The sequence below is a fragment of the Abramis brama genome (genome assembly GCF_963993115.1).
Source record: "Abramis brama genome assembly, chromosome: 16".
In the NCBI taxonomy this organism is placed as follows: domain Eukaryota; kingdom Metazoa; phylum Chordata; class Actinopteri; order Cypriniformes; family Leuciscidae; genus Abramis; species Abramis brama.
Window position 1 is genome coordinate 1,642,977 of NC_139978.1, and position 20,594 is coordinate 1,663,570.

Below are 20,594 nucleotides of genomic sequence, written 5' to 3' on the forward strand. Positions count from 1 at the left end.
AATCTGACTCCAATTTCAAATGATAATCAAATTTAGATTGTGTTTCTGATTAGAAAATTGTCATAAATATTGATTATGAATTAATTTAGATCTTTGATTATTCTGAGTATCCCATACTTTCAATTATTAATTCACTAAGGGATCCGATGCCGCACAGAGTCACACGCCCCGGGTTTACGTGGATTTCACGGACACAGCATCGCCAGTCTGATCTTGGTCAGAGGGTGCAGGGTTTGCTAATACCTCTTAAGTCGGTTGCCTACTGCTCACTCATACAAAAAAGTGTAGTTTATTTAGCCACTTCAGTACATCTTGCCAAGTCAGTGATAGACAGAAATCAAAAGGTCTTCAGATGACGTGCCTACTGCTCCGTTCATCTGCGCCTTTAGTTTGACCTATCCTGGACACAGAGCTGCGGTAGCACCAGCCTCCTCATAGTCTACTAAAATAATGATTTCAGAAAACTTCAGAATAAATCAAGATGTAACATTTATTTTTCAGGTAAAAATGTATTATGCCAATTACACAAGTACATGATTAAAAGCCAATTCTGAAATAATAAATACATGACATAATTTACTCAAAGATGACTCTAAAAGTAAGCAATGCATTCCTGACAGAGACACACAGTGGTGTGTGGGTGTGTTCCAACGGGAAAACACTGAAACAGCACTGTATGGGGGATGATCCTGGTAAAGGGTCCCAAAGACTGCTCTGTCACCTACCCTTAAATACCCAGACCAGAACAAAAGGGTTATACAAATATTATGCTTAGAGTTTAGAGTTGTTTTGGGTCAATTCATGTACCCCAGGGGGTAACACCTGGTTTCGGGAGATATCTTGAAGAGAAATCACCCAGAGAGGAGAACAGGATTCTCCTAATTTCTCAATCTTTCTCATTAAACCAATGACTGCAATGAAATTAAAGGGTTAGTTCACCCAAAAATGAACATCCATGTGACATCAGTGGGTTAGTTAGAATGTTTTGAAGCATCGAAAATACATTTTGGTCCAAAATCAACAAAAACTACGACTTTATTCAACATTGTATTCTCTTCTGGTCTGTTTTCCATCCACGTTCACGAGTCCACATTGAAGCTGCTGACGTAAGACGCTGCTTGAATACACCGTGCTTCTCCCTCAGACTGTAAACAAAGTTCGGGCGCACCAGATAACACGTCAGCAGTGTCAATGTGGACTCGTGAACGCGGATGGAAAACAGACCGGAAGAGAATACAATTAATGACATCATTTTCATTTTTGGGTGAACTAACCCTTTAAGACCATTTTACCAATCGCACTGAGACACTTAAAATTATACCAAACATGAAAAGGAAAAACAATAGATTCACAAGATACATCATATGTGATATATAGACATTCTTAGTGAACTTTTGGTGACTTGACTCGTGAGAAGAGGAAGGGAGGAGGGAGAGGGGGATGCAGAGATAAGGATGAAGAAAAGTTTGGACAGGACAAAGTCCTGTGCTCTGTCTTTGCTATCTTTTGTCCAGGGTGCGTTTTATGGCTTTATTGCAGGGTGAGTTTGGTCTTAGCAGGAAAATCAGTTCTTACAAAAGTAAGTTTAGATTGCTGGAGCTCAAACAGCGAAAATGGCTTCAGCAGCTGAAGATGATTATATTTGTCCTGTGTGTTGTGAAATCTACAAGGCTCCAGTTCTTTTATCCTGTAGTCACAGTTTCTGTAAAGAGTGTCTTCAACAGTTCTGGAGAACCAAGGGATCTCAGGAGTGTCCTGTCTGCAGGAGAAGATCCTCAAGATCTGATCCTCCAGTTATTCTTGCGTTAAAAAACTTGTGTGAGTCGTTCCTGAAGGAGAGAAATGAGAGGCGTTCATCAGGGTCTGAGGAGATCTGCAGTTTACACAGTGAGGAACTCAAACTCTTCTGTCTGGAGGACAAACAGCCTGTGTGTTTAGTGTGCAGAGATTCAAAACAACATGACAATCATAAATTCAAACCCATCAGTGAAGTGGTTTCATCATATAAGGTAAGATAAATGTTTCTTCATTCACATGTAAAGAATCATAACGAGTCACAAACACAGATCGTTCCAGTCACTAACGTAAACTTGGTCCTGATGAGCAAAGGTCTGTGTGCGCAGAGTTCCTCCTTCGATTGGGCTAAAAGTAGTCAATCATTGAGGTAATTCAGGAGGTGAACTCCCATCTGTCTCAGGGGGAGAGGGTCGCATCCATGAATATCATAAAAGTACGCAGAGCAAGAGACAGTCAGAATGGTAGGACTGTAGGTTGATAAGCCACCCCTTCGAACATAAATCTCAAGAACTGTGATGAGAGGCTATTTGAATATTAAAGTACGCATCCTTCTGATCCTCTGATAAAAACCAATCAGATCTGTGAGAGGATTTGTTTCAAAGTTAGCATTAGCATTCTGAACGGCCGTCTTACCAGAGCGCGGTTCAGACATCTCAAATCGAGGATGAGCCTGAGGCCGCCATCCTTCACTGGAACATGGAAGAAGCGGCTGTAAAAGCCTGAGTCGCCCTTCGCTAGCAGAGCTTGTGCTTCAGCTCGGAGGACGTGACCGCTGATGTCCGAGACTGAAGTGTTAGTCACACTCCTGAAGCAGGAGAGCCTGCGAGAGAACTGGAGCGAGTAACTCCGTTTGATTATTTCTAAAACCCAATCTGACATGCCGGTAAAAGCTTCCTAAGCCTGGCTCTGGGCGGCGAGGGGTTGAAGAGTCGCAGCTGTGGTGAGGGGCTGATGCTTGCAATAGGATAATGAAGAGGAGGAATGCTTTTTGCAAAAGGTGTTTGTTTTTTATTTGAAGTGGTGCATCATCTATGACGGCTCAGCGAAGGCGTCCACTGCAGAACCAAACAGACTTGATCTCCGTCAGGTTCAGCCAAAGGTGGTCCACCAAACTGGCCATGGCACAACCAATCGCTTGGGCCGTAGACTTAGTGGCACGCAGGGCGAGGTCGGTCACGCTGAACAGCTCTTTGAAGGCCGTCGGGTCAAGACCAGTTTCATCCATGGTGCAGAGAAGGTTGGCCTGATAGACTTGAAGGATTACAGTGTTGGAAAGCCATTTGTCTGTAGAGGTGCACAGACGTGAACCGATCAGGCTTCAGTATTCAATGTTGATTTGATTGAACAGGGCTGCAGTGATCAGGACTGGTTGTTTTTAGTCCAGCTGAACTATATTATAAATGAGGGATTAGGAACTACGTGGGCAAATACATTTTCACGCTGGCCCAGTTGGTATTGGAGAACTTTTTTTAACTGTACTTTGTGTTTACTCAGGTTGCCTTTGTTTTATGGTTGGTTTTAATTTCTGAATCAATTTAGTATGAGATGGGGGCAAATACTTTTTCACTGCATTATATGATCATATCACTGTATTGTCTTCTCTTCACTGTAATCTGGTGTTTTATGTATTTTTGTTCAATTCTAGGGGGAGCTCTATAGAGCACTGATGTCCTTACAACAGAAAATGAAATGCAATGAAAAAATGAAAGCAGAGTTTGAGGAAACAGTTCAACACATCAAGGTGAGGAAACAGAAATGAGAGTAATTTTCATTACAGCTGTTGGATCACTATATACAGTTATGATCTGATATAATGGATAACAGTTTATTATTTCTGTAAATGACTAGCAGCAATCTGCTTCTGGATCCGTTTTATGTCGGGTATCCGAGTTAATCTTGGATATTAATGATGTGTGTCGACTGAGATGATTGAAGTGAATGTGCTTTGATTTCAGTCTCAAGCTGAGCACACAGAGCGTCAGATTAAACAGCAGTTTGAGAGGCTTCATCAGTTTCTCAGAGATGAAGAAGAAGCTACAGTCACTGCACTGAGGGAGGAAGAGGAGCAGAAGAAGCAGAGGATGAAGGAGAAGCTGGAGGAGATGAACACACACATCTCAGCTCTTTCACACACATTCAAAGACATGGACGAGATGATGAAAGCCAATGACGTCTGCTTTCTGAAGGTCTGATTTCAGATCATTGGTTGATTTATTGATGATTGATTGAGTTCTTGATGATAAATGGTGTGTTTGTTCTGCAGGAGTTTCCAGTCTCAATGGAAAGGTGAGTGATCTGCTCCTGTCTCTGGTCTCTCTCGTTCTGATCCAAAGCCACTGCAGTTCTGACTCTTGAATGTTCTTCCAGAGTCCAGAGCTCACAGCCGGAACCACAGAAGGCTTCTGGAGCTTTGATTCATATGCCACGATACTTGGGCAACCTGCCATTCAGAGTCTGGAAGAAGATGCAGGACATCGTCCAAAACAGTGAGTCTGACTGCAGGAGATCTGAGCTGGACATGATGGATGGGTGGAGAGTTAGAGGCTCTTCATGACAGAGATAGATAGATAGATAGATAGATAGATAGATAGATAGATAGATAGATAGATAGATAGATAGATAGATAGATACAGTTTGGTGTTTTAGATGGTTAGAATTATTAACATGTTGTTAGCATTGTGCTAACATGATTAGCATGCTTCTGCATTTTAGTTAGCATTCTTGACGTTTTAACACTTGATTAATCGCTATTAGCATGTAGCTATTCACTTCTAGCATGTTTAGCAAGTTCTGTTTGCTAGCATTAGTCAAAGGAGCAAACCAACATGTCTCTACGATGTTCTGGTGCAGAGATATAGGTCTTGCTGAACAGTTGCTAGGGTACTCTGTTTAGTTGCTAGGGAGTGGCTTGGCAGCTGCCAATGATGTTACTTCAAAGGCTGCTTGCCAGTATGAATTATATAAACCAACCGCAACTCCTCTATGACATTCAGATTACAAGATATCCCTCTATGGATTTGGGTTGCTGGGGTGCTCGACAATGGTTGCTAGGGCGTGGCTAGGAAGTGTTGAAGGTGATTTATGTTTGTAAGTCAAACACAACAGACAGTCATAATAAACTAATTTAAAACAAAACAAAACACAGACTATAAGAGCCAATAAAATGAAGATGATCAGATGCTGCTGAAGATCAGACACACACTTACAGTTCTCTTACGAGAGGTCTCTCGTACTGCGTAAGTATCTTACGCTAGGGGAAAATCCCTTTTCCGCGAGATATTGAAGCCAAAAAATATCCTTTAATTTTGTATTAATGTAAAACGCACTGCGGCAGCATGCAGACATAGGCGAGACAGCTCGCGCGCCTATTGGCTGCTCTGCGGCAACTGCATCAGCCTATCGAGCGAGGCCTATCGTGACGTCAGACCAAATGAGGGTGCTTCGCGCCCACTGCGTCACATCCCGCCGAAACGGGCGTGGCTTAGGCCTATAAATAAGGCTCGGAGGCAGCTGATATCTGATTTTTCATCTCTTCAGCGAAGCTCTCGCATCGCTGGATCTGGAGAGAAGCCGCGCCGTCTGAAGAAGCCTTCGTGCTGCGCTATCCGGCGTAATATCCTTTCTCTGCTACTGTGTTTTGTATGTGTGTGTGCTCGCCGCCGCGACACACACTCTCATTGCACTAAAAGAGCCCGGGCGTCTTTTTCAAGACGCCCCTTTCCTGAGGATCACGCAGCTCTCGCGCTGGCTGACGGTGACTGCCCTCACTGCGAGCTAGTTACTGCCTATGGTGACTCTGAGGACTCACCTGGCATCCTTCTCCGAGACTGCTCCTCCACCCCCCCAACCCGCAAATCTCGCCGGTTCGCCCGCTTGCCTTGCCTGCTTGGGGGATGATACCTGCTCTCCCTCTGTTCGAGCCACGCAAACTGCGCCGTTCACAAGGGAGGCTGGAAGCGGACGGTCGGGGTTAGTTTTTCTTTACGTTACAAGAAAGCTACCCTGCCCCTTCCCCTGCGCCCCATTCACACGTCACTCACCGGCGAAAGGAGAAAAGAGTGTTTTTAGTCCCGCCGAGGCCGGACTGACCTCAATTTCTCACACATTTCTCAGTTCCCTGATCAGGCGACTGGAAATATCAATATTGCAGCAAACGAGCCTGTTATAATACACGCACGCCTGCAAGCAAACATGTTGACGCTCTCTTATATGCTCGTGCATCTGAAAGCTTTTGTGTTCCCCCCCTGTGGCTCAGTGGCGGAATTATAGGTTTTTCGCACGAGAGACCGGTGTTCGAATCCCGGTCTAACGGCAGATAAATTATGCCGCCAATGCTTCGCTCTAACCCTGAAAGGCGACTGCAGATGGGCATTTTGCAGCCAACAAGCGTGTTGTACAACCCGCTCGCCTGCACCCAAACAACGTTTCTATGGTTCCCGTGCATCACTGGCGAAAGGAGAAAAGAGTGTTTTTAGTCCCGCTGTGGCCGGGCCGACCTCTATTTCTCACATATTTCTCATTCCCCTCTGAAGTTCAGGCGACTGGAAATGTCAGTATTGCAGTGAACGAGCCTGTTGTAATACACGCACGCCTGCAAACAAACGCCAGCATGTTGACGCTCTCTGATAATACTCGCGCTAACTGAATGCCTATGTGTCTTCCCCTGTGGCCCAGTGGCAGATTCTCAGGCTTTTGCGTAAGAGACCCGTGTTCGATCCCGGGTCTACCGGCAGATAAAATTATGCCGTCAATGCTCACTCTGTCAGTTCCCTGAAAAGGCGACTGCAGATGTGTATTTTGCAGCCAACGAGCGTGTTGTACAACCCACTCGCCTGCACCCAAACACCGTTTCTATGGTTTCCGTGCGTCACTGGCGAAAGGAGAAAAGAGATCTCATTCCCCTCTGAAGTTCAGGCGACTGGAAATGTCAATATTGCAGTGAACGAGCCTGTTTTAATACACGCACGCCTGCAAACAAACGCCAGCATGTTGACGCTCTCTGTTTATATGGCAACTTCTCACTCGTTCAGTTCCAGTAAATGCGACTGTTCCAGTGTACTCTGCAGTAAACAAGTCGGCGACACAGCCCGCTTGCCTGCACACAAACGCCGCTTTTACGGCTACCCAGATAAATCCCATAAGAGTGTATTTTCTGGTGTCCCGGCCACGGCCGATGGTGTTATGAGTGTAGAAAAAATGCCCACTGCCCAGTGCTCATTCCTACACACAAACACAGCCCGTCACACAGGGCTCGCGCACATGAAATCGACCCAGATCGATTGCGCATTAAACGTGGTAAATGTGCTCACTGCCCAGTGCCCACAAACACTACGTTCTGCATGTCTCAAGGTTTCTGTAAAAACGAAACCAACGTGCATTCGCTCTGCTCAGGCGGACAATGCTCTCAGTGTTGTAAATGTGCCTGCTATCCCGCGCCCACATTCACACATAGACATGACAGGTCCTACGGGACTCGCCCAGCCCTCCCCCTCTCAGTTGACCACCGCAGAGGAGTCGAGCGCGGGCAATCTGCCCGCTGTTATCAGCGCGCCCCCTGCCTCGAATGTCATAAGCGCGACGCTTATGTTGCAGCACACCGAAGCCCCTCTGTCGCTGAGCGACCAGAGCGCGCTCCACATTCAACCCCTAGCCGGTTCGTGCAGATGCATGGGCAAGGCTACCCAGGGTTTCGAAGTGGGTGCTAGACATTATAGAAAGAGGCTATTCGCTACAGTTTCGCGACGCGCGTCAAAACTACGGTTAAAACAGAAGTAGCACACCTACTTCGAGCCGAAATTTTGAAACTGTTGAGCAAAGGGGCGATAGAGCCTTTATCTCAAGCTCAGAGCGAAGGAGGCCTATACAGCAGATACTTCCTGGTACCGAAAAAAGATGGGGGTCTCAGACCCATACTAGATCTAAGGCAACTGAACAGAGTGCTTGCGAAGCGACAGTTCAGAATGCTCACGACCAGAAAAATCCTTGCGCAGATTCGCCGAGGAAATTGGTTTGTGTCAATAGATCTGAAAGACGCGTATTTTCAAATACAGATAGCGTCACGTCACAGGCGATATTTGAGATTCGCCTTCGAGGGCCAGGCATATCAGTACACAGTCCTACCGTTCGGCTTGTCCCTAGCACCCCGTACATTTACGATGTGCATGGATGCAGCGCTCGCACCCCTCAGACTACAGGGCATGCGAGTATTGAACTACTTGGACGATTGGCTGATTCTAGCTCAATCTCACTCGGAGCTCATAGAGAACAGGACCATTTTACTCGATCACCTCGAGAATCTAGGTCTCAGAGTCAATTGGGCGAAGAGTTCTCTGTCCCCCAGACAGATAATATCTTTTCTGGGCACAGAACTGGACTCGCTGTCTATGATAGCGCGACTGTCACCACAGCGTGTACTGGACATTCAGCGCGCAGCGAGCTCTTTCCGCTGCGGCGCATCGGTCCCGCTCAGGAAATTTCAGAGGATGCTAGGTCTCATGGCCTCAGCATCATCAGTTCAGCTGGGCTTGCTTCACATGCGCCCGCTACAGTTCTGGCTGAAAGCGCAAGTACCGCACCGAGCGTGGGCTTCCGGTCTGCTTCGTCTCAAGGTCAATAGAATAGAATAGAATAGAATGAGGCATTTATATAGCGCTTTCATATGTACTACTGTACATCCAAAGCGCTTTACAATCATATCAGGGGATCTCTCCTCAACCACCACCAGTGTGCAGCATCCACTTGGATGATGCAACGGCAGCCACAGTACAACGGCGCCAGTGCGCTCACCACACACCAGCTATAAGTGGAGAGAGGAGAGAGAGTGATAGAGCCAATTCAATGTAAGGGGTTTATTAGGAGGCCATGATTGGTAAGGGCCAATGGGTGGAATGTAGCTAGGACACTGGGGTTACACCCCTACTCTTTACGAGAAATGCCATGGGATTTTTAATGACCACAGAGAGTCAGGACCTCGGTTTTACGTCTCATCCGAAGGACGGTGCTCTTTGACAGTATAGTGTCCCCATCACTATACTGGGGCGTTAGGACCCACACAGACCACAGGGTGAGCACCCCCTGCTGACCTCACTAACACCTCTTCCAGCAGCAACCTGGTTTTTCCCAGGAGGCCTCCCATCCAGATACTAACCAAGCTCAGCCCTGCTTAGCTTCAGTGGGCAACCAGTCTTGGGCTACAGGGTGATATGGCTGCTGGCTATGCATCGCAGCTCTGAAACTTTGGACAGCAAACGACTGGTACCGATCAGGTGTAAGCCTGGGGACTTCCTCGAGTGTGAGGGTGGTGTCTACGGACGCATCCACCTCGGGATGGGGATCGCTGCTCAAGGGCAGACCGTTCTTCGGCCAATGGTCAGAATGGGAGAAGCTTCTGCACATAAACTGCCTCGAAATGTTGGCAGTAGACAACGCGCTAATGCGTTTTTGTCCCCAAATAAGAGGACACCACGTCCTGGTCCGCTCGGACAACATGTCAGTGGTGTCCTACATAAATCGCCAGGGCGGCCTCAGGTCCCGAAACCTGCACAGGCTGACAGAACGCCTCAAGGTGTGGGCTCAGCGCAACCTGCTCTCGCTGAGAGCAGCGCACGCGCCAGGGCTCCTAAACGTAGGACCGGACAGACTGTCCAGGAACAATGTTCCGACAGGCGAGTGGTCTCTACACCCACAGACAGTCCAGCTGCTGTGGAAGAAATTCGGCAGAGCGGAAGTTTACGTCTCAAGAAAACGCTCACTGTCTGGAATTTTTCTCCAAGAGCAGGGACGCGCTGGGTCATGTATGGCCCCGCCGCCCGCTCTATGCCATTCCTCCCGTCTCTCTCCTGCCTCAGGTGATAGAACGGATCAGGGAAGAAGGATGCTCAGTGCTACTCGTAGCGCCGTTCTGGAAAAACCAACCCTGGTTCCCAGTTCTGATGCAGCTAGCGAGCACTGCCCCATGGCCAGTGCCAGTGAGGAGGGACCTCCTCTCTCAGGCCAAGGGCTCGATTTGGCATCCTCGCCCAGAGCTGTGGTCCCTTCATGTTTGGGCCATCAACAGGTACCTGCTGACCTCCCAAAGGGAGTGTTAAACACGATCACGCAGGCTAGAACCCCGTCTACGCGACGGCTCTACTCCTCGAAATGGTCAGTGTTCTCCAGCTGGTGCACAGCTCGTGGCGTGTCACCCCCAGACTGTGGGGTGACGGAGGTTCTCTCCTTCCTACGAGAGCTGTTGGATAAGGGCAGGACCCCTTCCACGCTCAAAGTTTATGTTCGCGTGTGAAAATTATTATTGCAGTTTAATTGCATTTAAGTATTTGCTCCTAGCAGTTTCGATTTGCCCCATTTTCGCTTTATTGACTTAATTGCCGGACCGAGACAGCTGTCCTCACTCAAGCGGTGATATCATTATATCCATATCTGTGTAATTTGCGCGCTGTCGCGGAAGCGTTCAGCTCTCGTGTTCAGCCTCCTCGTGTGAAGACCGACTCGGGTAAAGACCAGCGACTCTACCTGCGCGACTCCACCGAGCAAGGACACCAGAAAGGCACTTAAGTATCTCCTTTTCCCTTTTCCTTCCCACTTTTTATCTTACTGTTCACCTTAATCAACATGTGTTTTCAATACATTCCTGTTATCTCTCGGCAACGCCCTTTCATCACGCGCAAAAGGCAGCGCGATACTGCTAATCTGTGTCCCATTCTCTCATCCTCACACACTCCTCTCTCTCTTTCCGTGGGTCTATGGAATTGTCAGTCAGCAGTCAATAAAGCTGACTTCATTCCAGCCTTTGCATCTCATTCTACTCTCAGTATCCTGGGCTTGACTGAGACCTGGATTCGTCCAGAAGACTCAGCAACCCCCGCTGCTCTCTCTAGCAATTTTTCCTTCTCTCACTCCCCTCGCCAGTCTGGCAGGGGTGGGGGCACAGGGCTTCTCGTTTCTAATAATTGGAAATACTCAGCGCTCTCTTCTCTATGCAACAACAACTCATTTGAATATCATGCCATCACACTTACATCTCCCAATAAGATCCATATTGTAGTCATTTATCGCCCCCCAGGTCAGCTGGGTAACTTCGTAGAGGAGCTGGATGTGCTGCTGTCCTCTTTCCCTGAGGACGGCACCCCACTTCTAGTCTTCGGTGACTTCAACATTCATCTCGAAAAGCCACATGCAACAGACTTCATCTCTCTCCTAGCCTCTTTCGATCTCAAACGACTCATCACCACAGGTACTCACAAATCAGGCAACCAACTGGACCTGGTTTACACACGCAACTGCACCACAGACAACATTTTGGTGAGACCTCTCCATGTTTCAGATCATTTCCTCATTACTTTCAGTCTACAACTCTCTACCCCTGCACCACCAACCCCACCATCAGTCACCTTCAGGCGAAACCTGCGCTCACCCCTCCCATCTTTCCTATGCCGTGTCATCTTCTCTTCCCCCACCCTCACAATTCTCATCTCTGGATGTGAATACCGCAACGGATACCTTATGCTCCGCTCTAACCTCTTCTCTAGACAATATCTGCCCTCTCTCCTCCAGGCCAGCACGCACTACTCCCTCTAACCCCTGGTTATCTGAGGTTCTTCGTGAACACCGGACCGAACTCAGGGCAGCAGAGAGGAAATGGTGCAAATCAAAAGACGCATCTGACCTGAGTATGTATAAATCTCTCCTCTCTTCCTTTTCTGTTGATGTTCATGCTGCAAAATCTGCATACTTCCACAACAAGATCAACAGCTCCTCCAACACACGATTACTCTTCAAGACATTCAACTCTCTCCTCTGTCCACCTCCACCACCACCCACCTCCTCTTTAACTGCTGACGATTTTGCGAACTTCTTCACCAACAAAACAACAACTATCAGCAGTCAGTTCTCAGCTCCACACGCACAGGAACCCACACTGACCCCTTCCACAGCCAATAACCCTCTGTCCTCTTTCTCCTCGCTAACCGAGGAAGAAGTATCTACACTTCTCCTCTCCAGTCATCCTACCACCTGCCCTCTAGACCCCATCCCCTCACACCTTCTACAAGCCATCTTTCCCACACTTCTACCAGCACTCACACACATCATCAACTCATCCCTCCATACTGGCACTTTCCCTACAGCATTCAAGCAGGCTCGGGTTACTCCACTGCTTAAAAAACCAACACTAAACACATCATTTGTAGAGAATTACAGACCTATCTCTCTTCTACCATTCATTGCGAAAACACTTGAAAGAGCTGTTTTCAACCAAGTAACATCCTTCTTGTCTCTAAACAACCAGCTGGATGTAAACCAATCTGGCTTCAAGAAAGGGCATTCAACTGAGACTGCATTACTGTCAGTCACAGAAGCCCTACGGATTGCAAAAGCTGCTTCCAAATCTTTAGTCCTCATTCTCCTGGATCTGTCTGCTGCCTTCGACACTGTGAATCATCAGATCCTTATGTCCAGCCTCTCATCACTGGGCATCACAGGAACTTCACTCCACTGGTTTGAGTCCTATCTCACTGTTAGGTCCTTCAGGGTCGCATGGAGAGGCGAGGTATCCAGAACTCATCAACTGACCACAGGGGTTCCCCAGGGTTCAATTCTTGGTCCCCTCCTCTTCTCCATCTACACCACATCACTGGGACACATCATACAGGCACACGGTTTTTCCTACCACTGCTATGCTGATGACACACAGCTCTTCCTCTCATTTCAACCAGATGATCCCACAGTAGCTGCACGGGTCTCAAGCTGTCTGGCGGACATCTCCACATGGATGAAGGAACATCACCTGCAGCTCAACCTGGCAAAGACTGAGCTTCTCGTCCTCCCCGCCAATCCGTCTCTACAGCACGACTTCACCATCCAGCTAGATTCATCATCAATCACCCCATCAAGGTCGGTCAGAAATCTTGGAGTAACGTTTGATGACCAACTGACCTTCACAGATCACATTTCAAAGACAGCTCGATCATGCAGGTTTGCACTGCACAACATCAGGAAGATCAGGCCTTTCCTTACTGAGCATGCAACACAACTTCTCATCCAGGCCCTGGTCATTTCTAGGCTTGACTACCGCAATGCTCTTCTGGCCGGACTTCCTGCATGTGCAACCAAACCTCTACAGATGATCCAGAATGCTGCAGCTCATCTTGTCTTCAACGAGCCCAAGAGGGCACACGTCACTCCTCTGTTCATCTCTCTGCACTGGCTACCTCTCGCTGCTCGCATCAAGTTCAAGGCATTGACGCTTGCTTACAGATCTATCACAGGCTCAGCTCCCTCCTACTTTCACTCACTCCTACGAGCCTATATCCCTACCAGACGCCTACGATCGGTCAACGAGCGACGTCTCGTGGTTCCATCACAGAAAGCCACAAAATCACTTTCCAGAACATTCTCATTCACAGTTCCATGCTGGTGGAACACTCTCCCCACCCTCATCCGGAATGCAGAATCCCTGACAACATTCAAGAAACAGCTGAAAACCCATCTCTTCCGTGAGCACTTAACCTCATGAAAAAAAAAAAAAAAAAAAACCTTTCCCTTTAAAACCTCACTTATCGGGCTTATGCTACTCTGAATAATGCCTGAACTTCGTATTTTGAGCACTTCTTACGTTGTTGTTGTTTTTGCCTCTTCATGATGACTCGCTTAATTTAGTCCTAATTTGTAAGTCGCTTTGGATAAAAGCATCTGCTAAATGACTAAATGTAAATGTAAATGTAAACGCTTGGTCAGTCAATAGGAGTCCTCAGTTCCTTAGAGGAGCTAAGAGACTGAATCCTCCCAGACCTCCCTCAGTCCCTGTATGGGATCTTTCTACGGTGCTGGAAGCCATGAAAGGTGACCCATTCGAGCCTTTACAGACGATTGATCTTAAACACCTGTCTTTTAAGACAGTGTTTCTTCTGGCTCTCGCTTCAGTGAAGCACATAGGGGACTTACACGCACTCTCAGTAAGCGCGACGTGCATGGAGTTTGGGCATAATGACTCAAGAGTTATACTCAAACCTAGGCACGGTTATGTTCCAAAATCCCTCAACACACCGTTTAGGGCGCAGGTCATTTCCCTGTCAGCCCTACCGGTCTCTGACGAGGAAGGAGACGCGAGCTTCCTTTGCCCAGTCAGGGCATTAAGAGCTTATGTGTCTCGCTCATCTGTCTTCAGACAGACGGAGCAGCTCTTTGTTTTGTTCAGCGGACGTTCCAAGGGACTAGCCGCGTCGAAACAGAGCCTATCCAGATGGATAGTTGACGCCATTGCGCTGGCGTACACTTCCAAGGGCATGCAGTGCCCGTTGGGTGTCAGAGCGCACTCCACGAGAAGCATGGCTTCATCGTGGGCCTGGTCAAATGGGATTGCCTTGCAAGATATATGTATGGCGGCAGGCTGGGCCTCCCCGTCTACATTTATAAGGTTTTATAACCTAGAGGTTCCCGCCCTACAGGCCAGGCTGTTGACGGTCTAAATAAACCAGTACTGTCTGTTCTGATGCTATCGGTTCAGAATACTGTGTCTGCTGAGCACTGATCGCTGATCGACCATAAAATGTTATGGGCAAATTGAATAAGACCCACAATTTTCCATCAGTTCAGGCCGAACTCCGCCCTGTCTGTATGATGTGATTTTGCTTCTGAGGGACGCGGCTCTGCCCCTCCCTCTTCCCGGACTCCCTGTGAGTTCCCTTGGTGATTGTGCACTATATGAACCCCGGGCTTTCGCCCTTGGGTCTTTGGTGTCAGATCCCAGCACGCACAGCGTTTTACATTAGGTCCCCTAGCGTAAGATACTTACGCAGTACGAGAGACCTCTCGTAAGAGAATGTATTCGGTTACTAACGTAACCTCGGTTCTCTCTAGAAGAGGGAACGAGTACTGCGTATCTTGCCGTGCATGCACACGCTCTGGTTCACTTCAGCGATGAAAAACCAGATATCAGCTGCCTCCGAGCCTTATTTATAGGCCTAAGCCACGCCCGTTTCAGCGGGATGTGACGCAGTGGGCGCGAAGCACCCTCACTGGGTCTGACGTCACGATAGGCCTCGCTCGATAGGCTGATGCAGTTGCCGCAGAGCAGCCAATAGGCGCGCGAGCTGTCTCGCCTATGTCTGCATGCTGCCGCAACGCGTTTTACATTAATACAAAATTAAAGGATAATTTTTTGGCTTCAATATCTCGCGGAAAAGGGATTTTCCCCTAGCATAAGATACTTACGCAGTACTCGTTCCCTCTTCTAGAGAGAACCGAGGTTACGTTAGTAACCGAGTACGTTTTTCATCTACAGCATAAATCTCAACAGATCTCATTGATTTATTGTTATTTAACAGTTTCTCTTGATGGACACAAATGTCTGAATCTCATATTTAATGTTTGTAGTTGATGCCGTTAAACGCTGATGATAAAAACGAGTGTGAAACTAATAACAGCACTGACAGTGATCAGAGGAAAATGTGTTTGATCAACAGGACGAGTGTCATAATTCATAATAATCTGTGTTGGGTTCACTCTTGATCATTATATGAAGATCAGAATAAAAGCATCTGTTGATTGTGTCTCATCAGCTCCTGTGATTCTGGATCCAAACACTGCAGATCGACGTCTCGTCCTGTCTGATGATCTGACCAGTGTGAGAATCAGCGAGAACTATCAAACTCTTCCTGATAATCCAGAGAGATTTGACTGTTGTCCCTGTGTTCTGGGTTCAGAGGGTTTTAACTCAGGAACACACTGCTGGGATGTGGAGGTTAAACAGAGTTCATGGTGGAGACTTGGAGTAACTACAGCATCAAACCAGAGGAAGGGACGTGTTTTCTTCAACACTGACGTCTGGAATGTGGAGTATCAGTTCGGACTGCCTTTAGGTTCTGGTTTTTGTGTTAATCAGAAGCTTGATCGTGTGAGAGTGAATCTGGACTATGACGGAGGAACGGTGTCGTTCTCTGATCCTGTAACTAACACACATCTACACACATTCACAGCCACCTTCACTCACACACTCTTTCCATTCTTCTATTGTTGTTCTGGCTCTCTGAGGATCTTACCGGTCAATAGTCAGTAAACGTCACTCCTGTAGATCTGGATCTTCCTGCTTTCATCATGTTTCCAATATTTAATCCATATCACATGAGTAAGAGTGCTGTTGATCTGAATATCAGTACGGTGGCTGTGATTGGGCCGTGATGATCACATGACTGATATCCAGCACTACAGCAACACTCAGATCAATAAACAACAAGTTTTCATTTATATTCCACTTCACACAATTAGACCGATTAGAGACCGTTTTAGCATTCATGTTTTCAGGATAATTGACATTTACCCGATTATTTCAGTCAATGTGTGTTTATTATAACTTTTTTGCATCATAATTATATATGATTATATACCATATTTTCTTCTTGCATTACATCAAATCACTGAAGCAGTAAATTCTGCACATTCTCAGTGTTTGTTCAACATGAGACTAAATGAATAATTATTTCAGTTATAGAGGAGAAATGATCATTTGTTCATTGGAATAAATGGATGTAAAGGTTCTTGCTGATAATCTTGTGTTTTAAATAAATAAATAATATGTGATTATGTGATTTAATGCTCAGAGTGAAAGATTAAATGTTTGGGATGATAATTAGGGTTTAAGTCATGGAAACAATACTTTACAGACGTAACATGTTTATTTTACCTTTCTTTCTGCCTTTATTGGAAACTCCTTCAGTCTTCCTTCGTTTGACAGACACACATTTGTAGTTTTGACGAGCGGCAGAGATTTTCAAGCCTCTGTTTTCCTCATCCATTTCAAACAACATGTTATTATATATTATTAGATTGTATAAAAAAAGTGTCATGATTTTTTGTACTTCATTATAAAGACTATTTAGATCAATACTTGATCCAGCAATATTCAGAAACGGGTGCAGCTATTAGGCTATTTTTCTGTTTAACTTTTTTTAGATTATAAAAAACAGACAAAATTACAAAAATAAGAAGAATGATGTTTGAGAGGTAACATGTATTATTCTTACCAATAGTGATAAAATAATTTAATATACAATTTAATTAAATGAATATTATGAACCTTTTTAACAGTGCTTTAACGGGATCAACAAATACAGCTTCTGTCATGTGACACCATATTTATTTGCTTTAAAACCCCTTTTCTCAACAAAAAGTGTTTCCAAACTAGTTTTTCGCAACATTTGAAGTTAAATGGAAAAAGATTTGATGATCGATAATCAAAAAATTATCGATAATTGTCATTTTCATGTCGGTAAACATTTTGATGCACTAAACCTTTTTTTTGCAAATAATCTTTACTGGAAACATAAATCTAATATTCGATGTAAATCCACTTTGACACTTTAGTTGACTCACCAGATAATAAGCACAAGAATTATTCCATCTATGCATTTTTTTTACTTACTTCAGGTTCTAAAGGGTTAAATTAGCTATATGGCAGTATTTCTGCATTCCAGTATTATAATTCCTAAAAATTTGACATGATTTATTTATTACAGTGTTTACTTGGTCATGGGCCATTGAAACCACAGTTGATATTGTTGTGTCATCACATCAAAATAAATGAGAGCACACAGAGTAGCGAACAGGGGTCCGTTCTTCATACGTCGCTAACTCAGTTAGCTGGATTTGATTGTTGGCGATTTGGCATGATCTTGGATTGTTTGGTTCTTCGACGCTCATCCTGGACTTGCTGTCATAGCAACAGGTGCGCAAGCTTAAACCTGCTCGGGAGCCGCTTATTTCATGTTAACAGGATTAGATCCCGGCTTCATAAGCGGAGCTGATACGGGAAGTCCAGCGCAGCGCGATAGTGCACTTTCTGAGATATATATTTTTTCTCGTGATTCGTGAGATTGTCGTTTTTTGTCGCTTTTAGGTTTAAAAAACAGTTTTAGGTTTTTTTGTGGCATTTCCAAGCCACTTAAGACCCAATGTTGTAAAGCAGTTTTTTTTTTTTTAGGCTATCATAATTTTTTATGAAGATCATACAATCATGACCGTGTCAATTACAGATATGTCACATTGGTACCATAGACTGTAGGCTAGACCATAGATTGCCATCAAGGCCTCAATGAAGGGGATTATGTGAACAGAAAGGGGATTCACAATGTAAAATTCTTAATATTCCAGATTAATAATATTATATCAAATTAAAAAAAGGCAGTTGACTAAAATCTTCCATATCACAAATGTGAAAGCAAAATGGCCAGGATCTGTGCATGGCTTAAGAATGTTCAGAGATTCACATTTATGCACATTATTTGAAAGTGGTAAGAAAAGTTCCACAATTAAATATCAAGCTCACTGTATTACATACACTTATGCTGATCCTAACAGAACTGCATTTTTTCATAGGTGATTATGACATGTTCCTGCAGACAGGTGTTTTATGACCCCATTCCCTGACCCAAACCAGTTACAATGCAGCTCCAGGACAAGGGCACACAATGAAATGAACTTTGGCTAACTAACCCAGCTGGCATTCGACTGACCTTAAACGTTTAAATGTGGTTGAAATAATGTCAGTTTATGAAAAAACATTCAATCAACGTCAAAACAACGTTGAACACCAAATGGCTGAAATGGTGTTGTTAACTAACTATGGATTCAACATAGAAATATAAATAAAATTTGAGTTGTACGTCAAATCAACATTATTTTTACAACCATGACTTTTAAACATTTTGTTGAAATATATCAGTAGAAAAAAAACGTTCATTGTTGATTAGATTCGCAAAATCTAAACAAAATCCAACGGTTATCCAACACTGACACCTGACGTTGATTCAACGCTGACTCGACGTTAAAATGCCAGCTGGGAAAGGGAAGATTTCAGTGTCTGAAAAGTCTGAGGGTTGCACACCTGACAGGGCCTGTGACATTGTTGCATGTGCCATATTACACAACACTGCCAAAAAAAAAACACTTTTCATTAAATGTTTAATAAAAGACAAATATGCTTAGTTCCTTGAGTTTTATTTCAATTGTTCTTTGTAAAGAAAAGCCAGTGGTCCAGTGCCTGCAACAAGAGATACTAGACACATGCCTCATGCAACAAATAAAAAGGAAAAGTTGGCTATACACTGCCCACCTGTAGGCCTATGTCTCCTCTGAACATACTGATTTCTCAGCAGATATGATGGTTAGGGTAGCAGATATCTATGATGCCATTAATATGTTGGAGAACAACAAAGCCTGCGGTATGGACTACATTAATGCAGAACATCTAAAATATGCCAGCCATAAGCTCTGTCCTTTGCTTTCCATGTGCTTTAATGGTTGTTTGGTTCATGGTGTCCTGCCTAATGCTATTATGTCTGTGTTGTTACTACCTGTACTAAAAGACAAGGCTGGTAAGCTCAACTGTATTGACAATTATCGACCAATTGCATTAGCCAGTATCTTGTCTAAAGTACTGGAGAGAATACTGCTAACAAAGTTAGAAATGTATGTTCTTACTGACAATCAGTTTGGGTTTAAAAGAAAGCATGGAACCGATTTGTGTATCTATGCTCTTAAAGAGATTGTGTCCAGGTATAACAGCCTGAATTCGTCCATGTTTTTATGTTTTATTGATGCGTCAAAGGCATTTGATAGAATCAATCATGAACGACTGTTTGTAAAATTGCTAGATAGAGGTGCTCCTACATTTTTAGTGAGAATTTTAGTGTTTTGGTATGCCCATCAAACGTTTCAGCTTAAATGGGATAATGTTGTATCTGCTCCATTTCATGTCAGTAATGGAGTGAGACAAGGAGGAATTATGTCTCCTATTTTATTTAATGTTTATATGGATGAACTGTCAGACCAGTTAAATAGGTTAAAAACTGTCTGTCTTGTGGGCAACACTGTTGTTAATCATCTAATGTCCTGCTCTGTCCATACAGCGTTGGGCTGCAGCAGATGCTGAAAGTCTGATCGCGATATGGCCTTGATTATGATATTAAATATAACACTAAGAAAAGCCACATAATGGTAGTTAGAAGCAATGAGGACAATAAATCAACTTTTCCGACTTTTTATCTGTCAGACAGCCCTCTTGCTGTCTGTGAGGAAGTTAAATATTTAGGTCATGTTATATCTAATGACTGGACGGATGACAAAGACCTATACTGTCAGCGCTGTAAAATTTATGCTCAAGCCAATATGCTCATAAGGAAGTTCTATATGTGTTCTGACTCTGTGAAGTGCTCTTTGTTTAGAACCTACATCACACCGCTATATACTGCTCAATTGTGGTCTAACTATAAGAAAAAGAGTATGCAGCGGCTAAAGGTAGCATACAATGATGCAATGAGGTTGCTGCTCCGTGTCCCTAGGTGGCATAGTGCCAGTCATTTGTTTGTGTCTAATAGAGTGCCAACCTGTGAGGCACTCTTAAGGCAACTGATGTTTGGTTTTATGTGTCGACTAGACAATTCAGTGAATCATATAATTGAAGCCCTAGTCAGTCCTCTGAAAAGCTGTTATAGATACACTTCGAGGCTTAGACGACACTGGTGTAATAGCCTGTATATTCTATAGGCTATTATGGAATTTTTATGTATTTTTGTATGTCCTTTTTTATGCTGTATGTTGTGCTATATGGACCTGTGTCTGCAATAAAGCTTTATATATATGTCTATGCAGACTCTTCTGTAGGCCTTTCTGTAGATGTGGAATCCTGCAACTTATATTGCAGCCATTCACCTTATTCCGCCCCGCCCACTTTTAATACTTCGCGCTTCCGCATTTTGTCATCCGACTTCCGCTAAACTGACACGGCACATCCGGTAGCTATTTCA

At 44.9% G+C, this 20,594-nt stretch overlaps 1 protein-coding gene across 1 annotated transcript; it reads left to right on the plus strand.

Moving 5' to 3' along the window:
- The first annotated feature begins 1,607 nt into the window (after positions 1 to 1,607).
- Positions 1,608 to 16,123, plus strand: LOC311066074 (zinc-binding protein A33-like). The gene is made up of 6 exons (XM_084087049.1): positions 1,608 to 2,009; positions 3,443 to 3,538; positions 3,753 to 3,983; positions 4,061 to 4,083; positions 4,165 to 4,283; positions 15,354 to 16,123. The coding sequence occupies exons 1-6, from the start codon at positions 1,614 to 1,616 to the stop codon at positions 15,848 to 15,850; spliced, it is 1,362 nt and encodes a 453-aa protein (XP_083943175.1). The 5' UTR covers positions 1,608 to 1,613; the 3' UTR covers positions 15,851 to 16,123.
- Positions 16,124 to 20,594: the final 4,471 nt, after the last annotated feature.